Source organism: Stegodyphus dumicola, chromosome 11 (genome assembly GCF_044657685.1).
Source record: "Stegodyphus dumicola isolate Sdum_Otavi_A_Nest chromosome 11, ASM4465768v1".
Taxonomy (NCBI): Eukaryota; Metazoa; Arthropoda; class Arachnida; order Araneae; family Eresidae; genus Stegodyphus; species Stegodyphus dumicola.
In genome coordinates this window covers 117,297,206-117,316,930 of record NC_140778.1, presented here as the reverse complement: position 1 = coordinate 117,316,930, position 19,725 = coordinate 117,297,206, and the positions used below count along the sequence as shown (strand labels likewise).

Here is a 19,725-nt window from a genome sequence, read left to right as displayed (position 1 = left end):
TGTACGAACATGTACATGAACACACACATGTACGAACCTCTCAAGTTCAGATTACATATGTTACAGATGTTCAATATGTCCTCCATCAGCGACACGAACAATATCACATCCATATTCAAATTCCTCCCTTACTCGGGCAAGCATGTCCGTCGTCACTGATATTATGGCAGTAGGGATCCGGTTCATTCACCTCTTCCAGGTTCTGTGGGAGTGGTGGTACACAAACGCTGCCTTTAATGAAATCCCACAGGAAGAAGTCACAGGGTGTTAAATTCGGTAACCGTGGAGGCCAGCTGAGACATCCTAAGACGCCAGCTCCTTGATGACCAATCCAACGATTTGGTAGAGTTTCATTCAGATAATCACTCACTTGGCGACACCAGTGAGGGGTGTGCCCCTTTTGTTTAAAAATGAAGTTGTCTTCGGCAGCCTCGGAAACAACCAGTTTTGTAACATAGCGAGATACTGCTGACCGTTAACCGTGTTTCTGTCAAAGAAGAATGGGCCGGTAAACAGATGATCGAGATATCGCACAAAACACACTGATTTGGGGCGAATCTCGTACATGTTCAGTGGCTGCATGTGGGTTCTGTAGGCCCTAAATTCGAACATTGTGTTTGTTTGCATGACCACTAACATGAAAAATCGCTTCATCACTGAACGCGATGCGTTGTGCGAAACTGCTATCATTGTCAATAGCATCAATATTCTCGTTACAAAATGCCATCGTTTGCGTTTGTCATGAGGACGCAGAGCCTGTAACAAATGTAACTTGTACGTCTTCATAACCAACCGACGTCTCAAAACACGCCAAATTGTTGTTGCAGGCAGTTAGTTGTAACTCCCGACAGGCACGACGAGTTGATTTTGAAGGACTAACGTTGGAAAGCAGTTTGAATTCGTGCAACATTATCGTCGGGAACACGAGGGCGGCCAGGACTCTTTCCTTTATATACACATCCTGTATTTACAAACTGTCGATACCAGCTGCGAATATTCCACCCATTCGGAATATCGCTTTGGTACCTCAACTTGAAACGTCTTTGCACTGTAATCACAGAATTGCACTTCGCAAACTCGAGAACACAAAATGATTATTGGTGCGGAGTAGCCATTTTAACCATGCGACGGTTACCACGCAAAACAGAAGACAACTGGCATCTAGCGCCTATTAATATAAACTATGTATTCGTTTCACCAATAGCCGAGCCGAGGCGCAGTAATCGATAGTTTGGAGAAAATAACACTTTTTAATGCGTATATTCTTTTTGAAACACGGTGTACTTAGACACTACCATTTGTATGATATTTGTATGTAATTTGCATGGTAAGCTCTCATCTTTAATTACTGTTATACCTTGTGGTGATTATTGCTTTTAGTTGAAAAATAAGAGCAAATTACCCTAAACAATTATAAAACGCCTCTTTGAAATTAGAAAGAAAAACATTTGAAAGAGGTAAAATTTTTTCCTGAAGGCATGAAACTGTTCGATGAAATGAAATTTCGAACTATAACTGCTTTATTTAAGGTAATAGAAGAGGCTAAGTGGAATCTATAATATTCGCTTGAGGTTTATTTTCAAAAGATTAGTTAAGTGAGTTACAGAAAATTGAAAATACAATCTAAAGCAGATTCGTAACCTAAAACTACAGAAATTTTTCTAAACATTAAATCAAAACTCGTAATGGTGCGATTTAACTTCGGCTAGCAAAATGACTAATGCCAGAATACCAATTGTCAAAGCTAAGCGAGAGAATGTAAACTTGCGAGCTGTCAAAAGCTCTATATCTAAAATATTTAAAACCCTCACCTTAAATATTCCTAACTCATTTGCATTCTGGTGAAGGCTAATGAAAATTAGATGTTTTATGACAAATTAAAATTATAAAAAGGCTTAATTAATATAAAATATACTCTACGAAATTAGATCCTAACCGGTGAAGTATCGCCGTTCATTCAATAATTAGAGCGAGAGGTTGTATAAAAAAGTGTAAACATAACCCCAGTCACTAAATATTATATAAGGGTTAGTCACTAATATTATATAAGTCACTAACCACAGTCACTAAATATTTTATAAGGCACAAGTTAAGGCTATTAATGAGTAAATTACATTAATTTTACGTTAAAATGTTTTAATAAAAATACTATACTTTTCTTTAATCTTTACAAGAAAGTGTCTATCTAGATGCTCGCACATTCCACTGATGAGAATATTTTACCTTGCATTCTTCTACTGCTTTACATCAGTGGTCTTTACTCTTGCTTCATGCTTTACATCAGTGGTCTTCACGCGGAACCCTTGGAACTACAAGGCGTTCATTCAAATCTAGATGCTCGCACATTCACTGATGAGAATATTTTACCTTACTTTCTTCTATACTGCTTTACACCAGTGGTCTTCAAGCTCTGTCAACTCGCGTAACCCTTGGAACTAAAATAAGGCGTTCATTCAAATCTAGATGCTCGCACATTCACTGATGAGAATATTTTACTTTATTTTCTTCTATTGCTTTACATCAGTGGTCCTCAAGCTTTGCCAACTCGCGGAACTCTTGGAACTATAAGGTGTTTATTTTATTGCTTTACATCAGTGGTTCTTCTATTGCTTTACATCAGTGGTCCTCAAGCTTTGTCAACTCGCGGAACCCTTGGAGCTATAAGGTGTTCATTCAAATCTAGATTGCTCACACATTCACTGATGAGAAAATTTTAGCTTATTTTCTTGTATTGCTTTACATCAGTGATCTTCAAGCTTTGTAAACTCACAGAACCCTTGGAACTAAAAGGTTTTTTTTCGGTAAACCTCATCCCATCCTTAGAAAAATATTTCTTAAAAAAATATTTAAAATGGATTAATCTATTACAGATACTTTATTGTAAAGATTAGAGAAAACTATAGTATTTTTATTAAAACATTTTAACATAAAATTAATGTAATTTACTCATTAATAGCATTAACTTGTGCCTTATATAATATTTAGTGACTGGGGTTATGTTTGCACTTTTTTATACAACCTCTCGCTCTATTGATGTGATCTGAAATGGCAATTTATATTCTGTATTTAATTTGTTTTAATAGCCACATGCGTTGAGAAAGACTTGAATATACATTATTTCGAACAGCGTTAAAATATTGATAGTTGTGTGAAAAATTTCTGGATGTTATATAAGAGTCTATAGTCAAAAATCTAAGAACTGCTCCTCATTAAATTTAAACCTGTTGATATGTTAGTAAGTGAATCCTTTTCCTTCACTGACAAGCCTTTTGACTTATTTTAGTATTCGGAGAGGTTTTTTTTTTTTTTTTTTTAATCCAGTTATGCTTACATTTTCTTCTGGGAAATATTCTCTTATAGTTTCCTTCAATTTAAAACTAAACTAAATGTACCTTTATATGTAATAAACACTAATTAACCAGTGTGAGTGCTTTATAATTATCTTTTTTAATTTTTATTTTGACTTATATAACCCTGGGGTTTGACTCACGGAACCCTGGGGTCCCACGAAACACAGTTTGAAGACCACTGTCCCTTGTCCGAATACTACAATAAGTCAAAAGGCTTGCCAATGAAGGAAAGGAATTCACTTACCGACATATCAACAGTTTCGACGTTAAAATCTAAATTTAATGATGAGCAATTCTTAGATTTTTGGCTACAGACTCTTGTAGAATACCCAGACATTAACAAGAGGAGTGAAATACGCAATCGAAATATCATGTTACTAAGACACAAAAAATAGTACATAATGTAACAGACAACATAACGAGGGACGGAAACATATTACGTGAAGTATATTTGTCCACTGATTATTGTACAGGGTGTTTATAAAGTCCCGGACCCATTTTGATGTTTAATAACTCATAAAATAATAAAGTTAGATTAAAATTAATAACATAAATGGTTAGATAGACTCAAAAAGTTTCATGACCCTTATCAATGAACTTCCACGTGTGCCCCCTTCGTCGCACGGAGAATATCAATTCGATATTCAATTTCACGCCAGATACCGGCAAGCATGTCGGCATCCACAGAGACTATTTAGTTGTAATTCTGGCTTTTCAATATGTCATCAATGTTCGACACTCTCCTCCTGTAAACGTTGTCCTTTACAAATCCCCAAAGGAAAAAGTCCATAACATTGCAATAGTTGTCAAAAACAAAACAAATGAGAGAAAATGCAATTAATAAGCAGACGATATTTAGAAAAGTACAGATATTTAGACTGGAAAATAAAATTATCTGATATTAACCACACGCGCAGACGATATTTACAAAAGTAAAGATATTCAAACCTGAAAAGCTAAATATATAAGTTATTCCATCAATAAATGTCATAAGTTTATTTATATGTTTATTATTTTATGAGTTATTAAACATCAAAATGGGTCCGGGACTTTATAAACACCCTGTATACAAAATTAAAATTTGCTATACCAGAGATTTGTGAAAGTACATTAGAAATATAGTATTCTATCGAAATCAAACAAAACCAGGTAACATACTACAACTTTACTCCGCATGAAAAAATAGTAAGAAAAGACAGCTGACAGCAGCTATAATATTTATATAAATGGTGTATGTAAAAGAAGTTAGGGAAACTCCCACTAGAGTGAGCATATCTATTTAATGACATATAAATAAATGCAAATATGCAAATCATGCAATAAATAATAACCGAATCGAATTATTAAACGTCGGAAAAGTAAAAAATATAGTAGCATTTTACATTAAATAAATAGATGATATCTCTTTAATTTGTATTGAAAGTGAATAAATGCAATTGTCTTCTGTGTTAGCTGTAACCGTAATCCCATGCTCTTGTTCGTTTTCAGAAATCTCGAGAAGCAAAGAAATTACTAGAAATTTCTCGCCACTAATTGAAAGCTATAAAAGACGGGGAGAGACTTCTCAGATCAGTTGTTCACTTAGTTGCTGTTGTTGCGAATTAAAGTTCCGTACCAACTGAGATAAATCGAAGTCAGCTTTCTCTTTAGACAACGCTTTGCACTGCACTGTATTTTAAAGTTGTTTTTCCCCCCTAGTTTAAAGTGTAACTACGGATTATATTGCGTGATATTTTGAACACTTGTACGAATATCTCTGAGGAAACTTCAGGCATTCTGTTACATTTCTTTTGATAAGACTAAATTTTATTAATCTTTTATCGGACTTGTGAATTCAATATATTAAGAATGCAACAATATTGTTAATATTCTTTCTGAAATTCTCTGTTTAGTTTCTCTGCTGTGACTTTAAAAAATTAATTATTAACATATGTGTTTTACAGACTCAAGAAACGAACTTATAAATCGAACTATTTAGATGATGATTCTTCTTCTATCTCCCTTGTAAGTATTCTCATTGCATTTCGTTGCTTCTTCTGTCTAAAAGGAAGGAGCAAGTACTTGGAAACAGATATTTTATTAAGAGTTATTTGATTAAGAAAGCTGTGCTGCGTTAAAATTGCATAAAAACTGAGATCAATAATTTAATTTTGAATATATATATATGTAATAGATTCTGTAGTAGAACGCTATCCATAATGAACTGCAAAAATTTTGATGGCGTAGAAGTGTTATCCATTGAATAGGAATAGGAGTGTTATCCATGAATAGGAAATTGGATGCGAAGGCAGATTAAATCTTCACTTTTTATTTCAGCAACATGTTGTGGCCGCAAAGAAGTTGACACATTAATCGTGCCTATTCCAAAAAGCTTACTTTTTAGATAAATTTTCAGCAAGATAGAAGAAGCAGGCAGACAGCAGTCCAGCTACGCCAAAACGTTGAAAGCAAGTGCGTTATGTTCAGGGTGAAATCTTAATTCAGAATGAGTTAGTTTTGGTTCTCAGTGCATTTTGATTGGATAGTTAATATTACTGTAAAATCAACATTGGCTGCGTGCGTTTTAGTTCCATTTACATCAACAGAAATATGTAGGAGTCATATGGCATGGATTAATCTAGAAATGAGGCAGTGCAGAGAGAGGTTACTATTTTTAGAATTGAGAGCAGTCTACGTTGCTAATTTAATCTTTTACAGATTCTTTATTTTTCTTACATATATAAACTTAAAGCATTTAAGTTCATTATCAAATTGGAAATATATATATATGAAATGTAATTTCTCATACATTATTTGTTTTGTGCAGCCGGGGCAACAGGAATGAGACAAATTTTGGAATATAAAGTGGTACGTTTATTTTAGCATCCATCTCACAAGCGTTTTCCTTTCGTACCTTGAGCAGAAGCCCTATTTATACCTATGTGTGCGTCACGAGGCTCATCCAATCAGCGATTTATGAGTTTGGCGATTTGGCGGGCGCAAACAGGTTAATATATTTTATACTAAAGAAAGGATTTCGCCAAAATTTAGGAACAGGGATGCAATTTAGGTAGAGAATCGCCAACACATTATTAAGCAATATTATTAGAATTTAATTTAATCAATTGATTTAAAAATATCATTACATCTATAAAATATGAAAAGAAATTACTAACAATTTAGTAATTTAACTTGGCAATTTCCCTTTTAATTCCAGACTTTATTTTAGCTACATCCACTTCAAAGAAACGGTAGTGCACTACTTGTATCTGTAGTGATCTGCAATTCTGTAATGCATTTGCTTACCATTCTAAACTGAAGCGAAGGAGCCAAGTTTATAAATACCTCAGATGCTGAATATGCAGTCGATTTCTCTCCCTTCTCTTGCCTACCTAACACCGATCTCCTCGCTTTGATATTTTCATCTATTTTTTAAAGCTATGAAATGCATATATGAAACGGTGGGGCGCTTATGTGTTGAGTAAGCTAAGTAAACCCCCTTAGTGTTGCGTAAACTAAGAAGGAATGCCTTAAGATATGTGCAAGAGGTTATTCGTCAAAAAAAGTACTGTTCTGACTATCAAGCTATTTTCGAAGTTCCTGTCATCTAATATGCAATCTGTGTGTCTGCCATGTTAATCACTACTAAGGTTATGACTAAAAAGTTAAAAAGTTAATGTGTGCTTTCTTTCATCAAGAACTAAGTAATCATACAGGGTGTTACAGCAATTCAGTTACTAACTTTCAGGAAAGATAGAGTAACCTAGACAATGGAAAATCACATAACAATGCATGGTCGGAAACGCTTTCCTGGCGCAGTAGTGATAACACAACATAAGAATGGATGGACACGAACAGGGAGAGAATACAAATAATTATACTCAGTGCAGCTAAAATGCTGGGAATTTTAAATATTTGCATGCATTAGCAGCCTTGATGTGCGTCTCCAACTCAATAATGCAACGTATCCTAAACATTGGATCGGCAGGGGTAGTCCGGTGCTTTGGCCAGCAAGATCGCTACACCTCACTTCCATTGACTACTTTCTCTGGGAGTAAGTCAAGAAACTGGTGTACGAAACCCCTGTTAGCAATGCTCAGAAACTTGTCGAACGCATCGTGGCAACTGCTGCGGAAGTCCGGGACATGCCAGGTATTTTCCAAAACATCAGGTCTTCCATGCGCCGTAGATGTGAGGCCTGCATCCCAGTCCGGGATCGTAATTTCGATGGCCGGAAATTTAATTTTTTCTTTGATAACAATTTTGTCGGCTTTTGTTTTCATTTCTTGGTTCCTGCTGCTAAGCATAATAAACACGTTTTTTCACCTTATTCGTGTCCTTTCGTTTCTTGCTTTTATGTCATTACTACTGCGCCAGGAAAGTATTTCTGACCATGCATTGCTATGTGAGTTTCTGTCGTCCAGGTGTATTCTATTTCTCCTGAAAGTTTGTAACCGAATTGCTAAGACAGTCTGTATCTATCTATATATATATATGTGCGTGTAGTTTAATCTTAAATTCACTTAGTTTGAAAACAAGTTATGCTAATACTTGTGCAATAGCTAATACTTGTGCTTATACTTGTGTTATGCTAATACTTGTGCTTACTGCAAAGTAAGATAATAATAATTTATTTACTAAAGATATATTTATTATATTAACTCATATTAATTTTAGTAGAAGTGTCTAAAAAGAGTGAATCCATAGGTAGGAAGTTTAATTCCGAAAATTGTTTTAAAGCAACTTGAAAGTAAATTGTTAAAAATGTTTTACGGAGACTTGATTTAAATTATGAATAACAAAATTTCAAACTTTGAAAAAGAAATTAAATTAAAAGTAAGTAATTATTGCTATCGATCGGAAATTAGTTGACTTTTCAAGGGGAACAAACCAACTCCCGTTCAATGAACAATAATTAATAAATACGAAGGTGTTTCGTCTTTTACTCAAGTAATAATGGGGATGCTAAACTGGCAAATTACGTTATGCCAAATAGTTCCGTGAAGTAAAGGGATTTAGAACCAAAGTAGAATATCAAATAACTTATTCTGAATTAAGCATTTTCGCTAATACAAATTTTGACTGAAAAGCAATTTATGTAGTAAAATTGATAAAATACTCACTCTTTTTAGATACTTCTACTAAAATTAATATTAGGAGATAATATAATCAATATCTTTTTAGTATATGTAGTGAAATATATTCGCTTCGCTCAATAAGACTTCGCTCAGCAGAAGCAGATTTCTGCGTTCGTAAGGAGTTGAAAATGAGAATTTAGAGAAATATGTAATTAGCATTCAGATAATGTAAATAGCTTTACCTGTAATATCACAGGCTGAAAATTACTTCGTTTCACATTTCAGTGCAATTAATTTATTGTTAACTTTTCATAACAGTTTTGCTGACTGATTTTGTATATGATGAATGGTACTTACGTATTATTCCGTTGACCGTGTAAGTTGGCTTCATCGAAATATGAAAGCTGATGGAGATCCTGCCGAAGTTAAGCCAATCCTTCTGTGGTATTCTAATCGAACTGACACCTCTTTATTTAATACGCAATAGGTATTTGAACCGATTTGTTTTTCCGTTTCCTAAAAAAGCTTCAGCCCATGCCCACTATTTGTTAGGTCTTCCGATTTTACACAAAATTCGCTTTAGAAGGGTATAAATACAAATCGAAAACGTTTAGCTGACTATATCGTGTCCATTAATATGCACGTTTTTCATGACAGGTCAGATGACTTTGAAAATAATCTACTGTCTGCTGTTCTGGAGAAAGAAGTTTATAACGTTGCGCACCTCCCACTTGCACGCAACCAAGAGGTGACTGTGAAAACTTGTATAAAAGATAGAAGCTTGTGAAGGGTTTAAGTCCCTTTTTATTCAACGTAATAAATTACAATTGCGTTCTCTTGACGCTTACAGACGGTGCCAACTTGGCAGTCAAATAAAAATAATAACCTGAAAAGAAAATAAAGACAAGATTCTAACTACGAGGCTCTCTAAAATAACTAACTCACCGCGTTTTACAATACCGCTGCTAATTCAGCAGACTTGAAGCTCACTGAAACAATTTCCACTACTTCCCGCCAAGCACACAGGCCGCAACGCGGGGTTCTTCAAGTCTCGCTAACTACCTCCGAGCTCGCTAAGTAAGAATATATCACCGAACTCGTTTCCTTCTATTTAAATCATACTACTTCCGCTGATAATTTGAATCCTTGCGCGTTCTACTCAAATTTACATATTCTGGCATTGGCAGTTCCAGGGGAAAGTAAGGCTTGACAGGAAAGATAGTTTAAACTTAAAATAAATGTTAGTTAAAATAAATATAAACCCTACATTTGCCGCTGCCAAAATTTGGAAAACTTGGAAGCAGGTCCTACAAACGACCTGTTGTAAGTTTGTCTAATTCTGAACTAACTGGCGAGAACCTCGTTTACACAAAAAAAATCTCATGTAACAACTATATACTAAATTCTGTTGATCGTTACAAAGCTGTCTTCTTACAGCAACTTTTCCTGGACTTCATCAATCAATCTTGGTCTTTCCTTCCAGCATCTGGAAGGAATAAGTATCAGTATCTTTCTAAATACATTATAATTTACACTTTCTTGACAATAATTTTTTGTTTTTAAACAATTCGTTTTTCTTAGGTATTGCTTAATTCACATTCATTCAATTTTTCAAGCATTAATTTAACTTTACCCTGGCTCTCCACCGTGTGTGGTGTCAAACGGGAATATTCGTGTTTTAGTCTTACAACACTTCCCCTAACCACCATGATTTGTTAGAATTCAACGACCAACTAGACACACCTTTCTCGACATTCTACAACTCAATGAGCTACTTTAATAGTCTTAAAAATTCAAATGTAGGTGGAGAACCCTACAAAACACATTCATTCTAACTTCCCCCTCATTCATCTTTAAACATGCAGGCTTTCGCTCTAAAGCATGACTTTACAGTTTAATACTTAAATTTTGACTTCCTTGCTTTTAAGCATTCACTTTTAGCATCTACAATTTTATGTTTCTAGACTAAATTATACTTTTACATAACATGCAAGTATTTACATACATTTACAAAAGTTTACTACATATGCTTTTTACAATTTACCATAAAATGAATAAGAGAAAATAAATTTTTACTTTACTCAATCTTCGCCAAGCTGGCGGCACTGAAAGTAAAATTCTTATTAATACAAGAATACGAAGTTATTTTTATCTTCGGCCAAATTCTGGCTTTAACATAACAGAATTAGTCTTTCGACCAACAGAAAATGCTTGTTTTTAGCTTTTACACTTAAAGAAAATAATACTTTTGCCTTAGCTAAATAAAGTAAAACAAAACTAAGTCTCAACCGAGACATATTGACTTTCGTCAAAACATAGAACTTCGTACTTATGCATAACATTTCGGAACAAAACAGAAAGAAAAATTTATAGAAGGTTTTAACTTATCTTTGAGTTTTCGATGCTTGAAATTCCGTCATCCGTTTTTGGCAAAATTGATCCCAAGTTAGAGGTTTCATGGATGTCAATCTTCTCCTTATTGATCTTCGAGTGTCGTCCACGTTGCTCTTTCTTTTGCGTCCTCTACATGCTGGCCTCTTGACGGAGTAATTGTCTGGTTGTTGGCCTTTGCGTTTCTCCCTGGGACGGCTGGTCTTGACGTCCTCCGGTCTGGAGTCCTTCTTGAATTTCTTCTGTTCCTCGTACTTTTGTGCCTCCTGTTCGCTTTTCAGTTTCCGGAACGGCGGCCTTGCTGGCACCTGACTCTGTGGCAGTGTGCGCGTTCTCCTTGATGTGTAATTTCTCCTGCCATCCTTTGTAGGTGGTGTTTTCGTCTTTACCACGGTTTCTTTACCCGGTTCATCTGTATTTTTGTTTTTCTTAAACGCCGGAGTTTGAAAATCATTTTTTCTTTTTGATACCGACGTCCGGGTTGTAGAAGTGCTAGGTCTCTCTTCAGTTCTCCGTTTCTTGGGTGGTGGAATAGTTGTTGCAGTCTCTGGCCCTTCTATTTCGTTTAGACTTGAGTCCTGCAAGAAACTTTTAAGGATTTCAAAATCATTGGGATTATAGTATTTTTTCACCTGGTCGGGACTTGCTTTACAGATTTCCCCTCTCTCGTTTTTAAGATATAAGACTACTCCTTTGATTTCCTGAATTACATAGGGGCCTTCAAACTTTGGAGCTAGCTTTGCCATAAAATTGTCTGGGGCACTTGATAAAGAAAATTTCCGTTTCAATACTTTATCCCCAACTTTAAAATCTGCTTCACGGCGTTTTCTATCGTAATATAACTTTTGTCTATTTCTTGCCGTATCCGAAGTTTTAAGCGCCTGATCAATTAGTTTTTGCACGTCCTTTTGTCTAAATTCCTGCTCTCTTTGTTGCACAAAGAATAATTTATCTAAAGGCGTAATTAACTTTCTGCCTAAAAATAATTCTGCTGGAGTTTTTCCCGTAGTATCATGATGTGCCGTTCTTAAAGCATAAGCTAATTCATTTATGTAGCCATCCCAGCGCTTGTGATGTGTGCTCACGTAACTGCGAATTATTTTTACTATGTTTTTATTAACTCTTTCTGCTATGTTAGCCTGTGATCTATACGGAACCATTTTGATATGGCGTATGCCAAGTCCATTGCATATGTTTTCAAATATTTGACTAATGAATTGTTTTCCGTTATCGCTAATGACTTTTATCGGTGCACCGTATTTTAAAATGTATCTGTGTAAGAATGCATCTGCGACTGTTTTGGCTGACGCGCGTTTAAGTGGAACAATTTCTATCCATTTTGAAAAATGATCTACTATTACTAAAAGATAACGATTTTTATTTAACTCGCTCTGGGGGAAGGGACCAAGGAGATCTATGCCTAAAATTTCATTCGGAAATGTAGCGCGAATGCTATTTAAGTACCCGGCCGGGCTGTAATTAATATCATTTATTAACTGACATTGATTGCAGGACCTGACATACGCCGTTACTATTTTGTATAATTGCGGGAAATATACCGCCTCGCGTACCCTTTTTATAGTCTTTCTGACCCCTAGGCGGCCCGCTGTTTTTTTTTCGTGCAACTCCTTCAAAATGCTTAATCGAAGTGAGGCTGGGATGACTGGCTTATACTCAAGATTTTCGTTTGTTGTTTTCGTATAGAATAATAAATTATCTATCATTTCATAGTTTTTTGCTCTATTTCTTATCGCATCGATATCTGTATGCTCAAAGCTTTCGGGGTCTTTCAAATAAGCATAGATATTTCCAAATTCAGGATCAGCTTTCAGTTCAGTAATAACCGTATCTCTAGAATCTAAAATTTTTGAAGTCAACACAGCGCATTTAAGTTCATTTCCTTCGTCGTCCAGTTTTATACGAGAAAGTGCGTCAGCTACATTGTTTTCCTTACCCGGTTTATATTTTATTGTGATATTATATTCTTGGAGTTTTAAAGCCCATCTTATTAACCTGGGCGTTAGGTTTTTTCCCGAGTAAAGTCTACCAACAGCCGCATGATCCGAAAAGACTGTTACTGGCGATTGCCGAAATAAACTCGAAATTTGTGTACAGCCATTAATACGGCTAATGTTTCTCTTTCTGTAGCTGTATAATTCCTTTGTGTCTGATTCAACGTTTTACTAAAAAATGCCAGCGGATGGTTATTTTGCATAAGAACCGCACCCACCGCATAGTCTGACGCATCTGCTGCAATTTCCAGGTTTTCGTCCCCCTCAGGGAATTTTAAAACAGGGGCATTAATAAGCGCTTCTTTTAATCTTTCAAAAGCTGTGTTAGCTTCCGCTGTCCACGTAAATTTACTCTTTTTTCTTTTGATTACTAAGAGTGGTTCAACAATATTAGCGAAATCTTTTATGAAAGATCGATAGTAAGAACATAATCCAAGGAAAGACGAAAGTTTCTTGGCGGTGTTGGGCGGTGGAAAATTCTTAATAGCTTTTATTTTTGAATCTTGCGTTTCTATACCCTTTTGCGAAATTTTATAACCGAGATATTTAAGTTCTTTAGTTGCGAACTTGCATTTTGAGGCGTTAATTGTAAGACCGGCCTCTTTTAATAATTTAAAAACCTGTTCGAGGTCATTAATGTGTTGTTCCAACGTACTACTCGTTATAATTATATCATCTAGATAAATTAAAGTTGATTTTCCTAGGACAGGCTTAAGAACAATGTCCATAGCTCTCTGGAATGTTGATGGGGCCCCACACAACCCAAAGGGCATGCGTAAAAATGCATAAGTGCCCGATTTTGTTATAAACGCGGTTTTGTGTATATCTTCGGGTCTCATAGCTATTTGATAGTAGCCAGACGTTAAGTCCAAAGTAGACATATATCTTGTCGATTTGATCTGTCTAATGATCTCGTCTATAACCGGCAAAGGGTAAACTGGAAATTTTGTAATACTATTTAGTTTTCTGTAATCAAAGCAAACCTCCAAGCCCTTTTATCCGAAGGAGGAAACTCGTTCTTTTTCCTACATAGTACGACTGGACTCGCGTACTCACTATTTATGGGCGTTATTATTTTATTCTTAACATCTCCTGAATATGTTCTTCGATGATTAAGTCTTTTTGTTTATCATAGCGATACGGTTTAGTCCTACAAGGTTTTTCGGCATTTAATTGAATCTTGTGAGTCACGATTTGACAGTTTCCTGGTTTTTCTGAAAACAAATGAGAAAAATTACTCACCACTTGCTGTATTGCTTTACTTTCCTGGTCATTCAGATGGCTAAGGTCCAATTCAGGTGTCTCCACAGGTTCCACCACCCTCTGGTCCATCTCCAATACCACGGAACTATCTTGAAAATTTAATTTGGCCCTCGCGGCCCTTAAAAAGTCCATACCTAAAATAAGAGAGTGTTGCAGGTGTTTCACCACAAAAATTAATACTTTGAGATTTTCCTCTTTTACCTGTAAGTTTAATGATAATTTCCCGATGCAGTGACATGTTTTTCCTTGCGCCGCTATAATTTCCGTATTTTTGGTTTTAAATAGTCGTATCCTATAAAAATTCTTTTTGAAGAACTTTTCACTCATGAAATTTCCTTCTGCTCCTGTATCGATGAGGGCTTCTACTGGTACATCGCCAACCAGGACTTGTATAATTGGTAGCTGTGAGTTTTTTACGATGACCGTGTTTAAATGTCTATTTGAGGGTTTTTTTAAAACTTCCGGGGTCTGGACCCTCCCTTTCACAGGCCCCTCTAGTCGTTTAAAGCTTTCCTTTCAATCTGTGTCTTCTGGGTACGCGGATGTTTATTTTCAAATTTTCTTTTTGGGCCTTGACCTTCGAGTTTCGATGCGTTAGCTTGATAGTTCTTTCCCCCATATGAGCGATTTCCATTTCTGGTTTCCTCCTTCCTTCGGGTATGTTGAGAATATGTTTCCCCTCTCGCTTTTTCCGCTATTCTGCGATTTTGAAACTTCACCGCCAATTCGAAAAGTTCCTGCAATGTTCTTGGGTTTCTAATTTCAAAGTAGTCTTGAACAGCGGGTAACAATCTTGGTAATATTATTTCAATAATCTCCGCATCGGGTTTTTTTCCATACAGCATATCCGTTAGCTTGATTTTTCGTAAAATAAAGTCCGTCAATTCTGCTGTATCCCGTTGATAGAAACTATATAGCTCGGCTTCCAGCCGTGCGCGATCTTTCACTATGGGGAAGGCCTTTACTAACGATTTTTTGAAATTTTCAAATGTATACGTCGGGCTTCCAAATTCACCTAGAAGAAATTTTCCTATGTTTTTCCACCATAGCGCGGCCTGTTCTCTTAGTGCTGATGTGGCGATGGCAACTTTTTGTCTTTCAGGCACAGGGTAGAGCTGAAAGTGGTTTTCTATACCTTCGAGAAATACCGCCACCGAATTTTTTCCGTCGAAATAGACGTTTGGCTTGATTGATGCTCTCAAAGTCTGGACCAGGTATCCAAATCCTTCTAACTGAGTTGTCATTTCTTGGTGTTGTCCAGCGGCTTCCATCCAGTTTTCGGCCATTTCAGTTCGATAAGTGTTCGGGCGCCAATATAACGTTGCGCGCCTCCCACTTGCACGCAACCAAGAGGTGACTGTGAAAACTTGTATAAAAGATAGAAGCTTGTGAAGGGTTTAAGTCCCTTTTTATTCAACGTAATAAATTACAATTGCGTTCTCTTGACGCTTACAGACGGTGCCAATTTGGCAGTCAAATAAAAATAATAACCTGAAAAGAAAATAAAGACAAGATTCTAACTACGAGGCTCTCTAAAATAACTAACTCACCGCGTTTTACAATACCGCTGCTAATTCAGCAGACTTGAAGCTCACTGGAACAATTTCCACTACTTCCCGCCAAGCACACAGGCCGCAACGCGGGGTTCTTCAATTCTCGCTAACTACCTCCGCGCTCGCTAAGTAAGAATATATCACCGAACTCGTTTCCTTCTATTTAAATCATACTACTTCCGCTGATAATTTGAATCCTTGCGCGTCCTACTCAAATTTACATATTCTGGCATTGGCAGTTCCAGGGGAAAGTAAGGCTTGACAGGAAAGATAGTTTAAACTTAAAATAAATATAAACCCTACAAGTTCATAAATTTTAATCATTTCTTTCAAAACGCATGGAAAAATGTAGCAATAACAGTTAAGTAATATCCTTGTTTATAAAAACAAAAGATGTTTTTAAGAGTTTCAGTTGAGTTTACATCAACCGATAGCGCAGATGCTTGGCGCTAAATCGCCCTGTTTGGCGACAATTTCACGGTTGACGGCATAATATGTAAGTACCGATTAAGTTGTTGCTGTTGCATTGCTCTCGTTTGCAAGATTTAGTAATTAAATATATCTTGTTTTAAAAATTTTAATAAAATGTGGATTTGAAAAGTTCTATGAATATTTTTTCTAGGTATCAATGAGGAGAAGAAGGTGGACATTTGTCTTTTAAAATGTGCCATTTTGAAGCGCTAAAGGAGAAAGCTTACTTTCTCACATACTGAAACACGAATTTTATTAACATAATGGCAACTATAAAATGCCAAAAGACCCAGCATATTTTTTCTGCCATTGCTAAGTAGTTAATCAACCGGATAAGAAGAAAAATTGCTTTCTTATTTCCTCCTCCCCCCTTAGTTTCCATTAATATAGGTTTAAGATTGAAATTCCTTATTCTATAGCATTTCCGATTTTCAAAATAACGTAGGAAGCCATTATTTTTCTCATATTCATAACCATTTTTGAAGAATGTTTGGAAAACTTGCAAACAAATGTTGGTAAAATTAAAATCCAGTTTTTTAAACTGAATGTAAAGATCTAAGCCTATGAACAAACCATTCGCATGTCATAGCCATGACGTCACATGTGTGCATCAATATCTGATATTATTTTCTTGTGTATAAAATCTGAAGTTCCAGCTACAAATGAATTCTGAAGTTCATGCAATGCGCTCCACGACAATGAACTAATTTGTAGTCTCTTGGCTATAATGACATTAAAGATATGAATAAAATAACAATTGCAATAGAAAGTGATAAATAATCGAACTGTAATAATTGTGAGGTAGCTTACATCATGATATTTTTGCAATATTGATGCGTTTTATGTGTGTAAATAATATTATTGTTTGCATGTGAATAAAATTTTCATTGTCATGGTGCAAAGACTTTTTATTTCGCCAATTTAAGATATTTCACTTAAAACCAATCTAATTAAATTACATTTACATGACATACATTCAGATTATCTATAAATTCTAAGCGTTACTCTTTATTTAAACACTAAAAAATAAATTAGCTGATCAAATTAGATGTAAATAATGTTATGAATTTTGTAGAGATTTCGTCTCGCCTAATTTTTGTCATCTCGCCAAATTTAATGAGATATCGCCAAAAGTGGCCAAACTTCACGACCATTTGGCGACATTTTGGTACGGTCCCTGTATAACTGTAATGGATATTGTAATTGAATAATTGTAATTGACGCGCTGCGTAATTGTAACCGTATTACAGACATACATGGCTACAGTCCCTGCTAGACAAGACTTTCTGAGAAACGAGATTTTGGTAGCACTGATTTAAGCGGGAGGATTCTTAGAAAAAAGAGCCCGGCCTGAAGCGAAGTCCCGCCTAGCTACGGTAACAATGTTGCGACTACGCTGGATTTTTTCAAACCTCACCGAAAATGTCTCGGCTGGACATCAGTCCCGGGTAGAGATAACAAATCAGACGAAAGTTCTGCTTCTGAAGCAGATGATCCCAATCTGAACGATAACCAATTAGTGTTTGGCGTTCAAGTCTTTGTAGTAAGTGAAAATGGTACGTAAACGTAACCTAGCTACGTGAGTTTCCTGGAATTGTGCGGGTTCTGAGAATTGTCCCTTTCGACCTCAGGTCCCACGTAACTGAAATATAATGTGATTGGGACTTAACGGAAAAGGCTGCTTTGTTTGCCCTTCCTCCTCTTCCAAAAGTAGTAATAGGTTGACAACTGATATACTTTTTACAGCTGCGTAAAGTACCTAAACGATAGAGAGAAAAGTATTTTTTTGCATGAACTAAGAACCGACCTACGGAAAGCGCTTTTATACAATTCTTTTCATTTTGCGCGCATACTAGAAGAGAAGCAAAGAATAAAATTATACTTGAGACAAACCTATTACAATTTTGTGTAATTTTTTTATACTTAATTTATCTAATTTTAATTGGTTATTCGTTCAAAGATTTCAGTTCATCTCCATCTTTTTTCTTCCTCTTTTCCACTCTTTTGTGTGTAACGTGGTTGTGTGGTTAAATTAACTTTTAATTATTAAATTCCATCATCCACTGCGGAGCATACAGAATCAAAATAACCTAGGATTTGAACTCTGAAATCCTTTTTCACTTTTATATACTCGCTTCATTATCGTATTGCAACCAGAGGTCGCTGCTGGTGGCCCTCGAGTGCGCTTTGTGGTACTTACAGTGTTTCGGATCTGCCGCTGTGGATCACTTTGGACTTTTGAGCGGATATGATTGTCTTAGTACCTATTTATTTCGATTTTAACTGAGTAATTCCTATGAATACGTGATGTATGACTCCAGAAAAGGCGTAACTGATGCGTATCGGGGCGAGTGTTATGTACTAAATAATTTTTATTGTATTGTTAAAAGTATTGGAGAGCTCGTTGTCTAATGACCTGTTGGTCAATGGCCTGGAATTTGTTTAATAATTAAAGCAGCTAAACGTTAAAATAGCTGAAAATTGCTATACCGACCATTGTTCAAGTTCTCAAAGAAGTTCCTCCATGAGAGTTTTCGTGATTTTCCCCACGCGTAATGTGGATACGAGCCAGTTCCACATAGCCTCTCAGGAAGGCATTCCTTTCTTTAGGCAAACAGCTTTCGTATGCTTTGCCGTAACCAAAATAATCCAGTCCTAAGCAATGGTTTAAAAGCTACAAAGAGAACAAGAAACAGTTTCAATTAAAAATACCAAGGTTTTAAATGGAATAACATTAATGAAGTTAAAAAAATTATTCTGAAACTATTACAAATTGTTCTTGTTAGCATTTTGTTATTGTGCCACCATATATTTTATATATGTTTTTCATCTTTCGTTATGTCATCATCAATTACTCCAAATCCACGAAGCCGTAAAACGCAACAATATCTTAAAAAAATTTATGATGAAAATCCTGTTCACACCTATTTACATCTAATATGTACAGCGACAAGTCGAAATGATCATTGAAATTTAGGTAAGCATGCTTAGCTAGATAAAGACCTTTCATCTGCTTTAGATGATTTACAATCAAAGAACTGGCGGCAGACAAAATACCCACAAAGTATTATCTGTTGTTTGAATTCTTCCGCAAGACTTACTTTATTACTGAGAGAATTTCCGCAAATTTTAAGGATTTTTTGTTTAATTTTGCCGCATAGTAAATAAAAAAATCACGAATTTTTCTGATTTATATTAAGTTTCGAGATGGTTTCCAATGTTAAAATCCTTTTAATATTTGCCGGCATCCTTGAACAATCCATTTTCGAATGCACACCACGTTACATGATAGCAGATTAGGTCACCGACGACCGAGCGGTGCCGGTGAGCCATCTGTTATCACTGATCACTGGTAGTTTGGCCGGGATTCGAAAAGCAGCGAATGGTCTGGTTGAATGGGTGATTTCGTGATTTTTCCCATGTATAGCATGGTACAAGATAGTTTCACTTCGAAAGTCCTCACCGAAGGCATCCCTCCATTTACGCAGATAGCCCTTGTCTGCTTTGCAGCAATGAAATAAATAACCAAACCAATGATGATAACGGATACCAAATTTAAAAATATCTCTGGGGCGTATAACGTATTAAATTATACTATAAGCTTAAATCAAGATCTTGATTTCTTATA

At 35.8% G+C, this 19,725-nt stretch overlaps 1 protein-coding gene across 3 annotated transcripts in view; it reads left to right on the top strand.

The window, feature by feature from the left end:
• Positions 1–16,999, top strand: part of LOC118183006 (uncharacterized) — a 50,987-nt gene extending 33,988 nt beyond the window's left edge. For all 3 annotated transcript variants that reach the window (XM_035352403.2, XM_035352401.2, XM_035352400.2), the window contains 2 exons: positions 5,294–5,354; positions 16,249–16,999. In XM_035352403.2, the coding sequence (XP_035208294.2) occupies positions 5,294–5,354; positions 16,249–16,287 (100 nt within the window). In that variant the 3' untranslated portion in view covers positions 16,288–16,999. The remainder of the gene's footprint in view (positions 1–5,293; positions 5,355–16,248) is intronic.
• Positions 17,000–19,725: the final 2,726 nt, after the last annotated feature.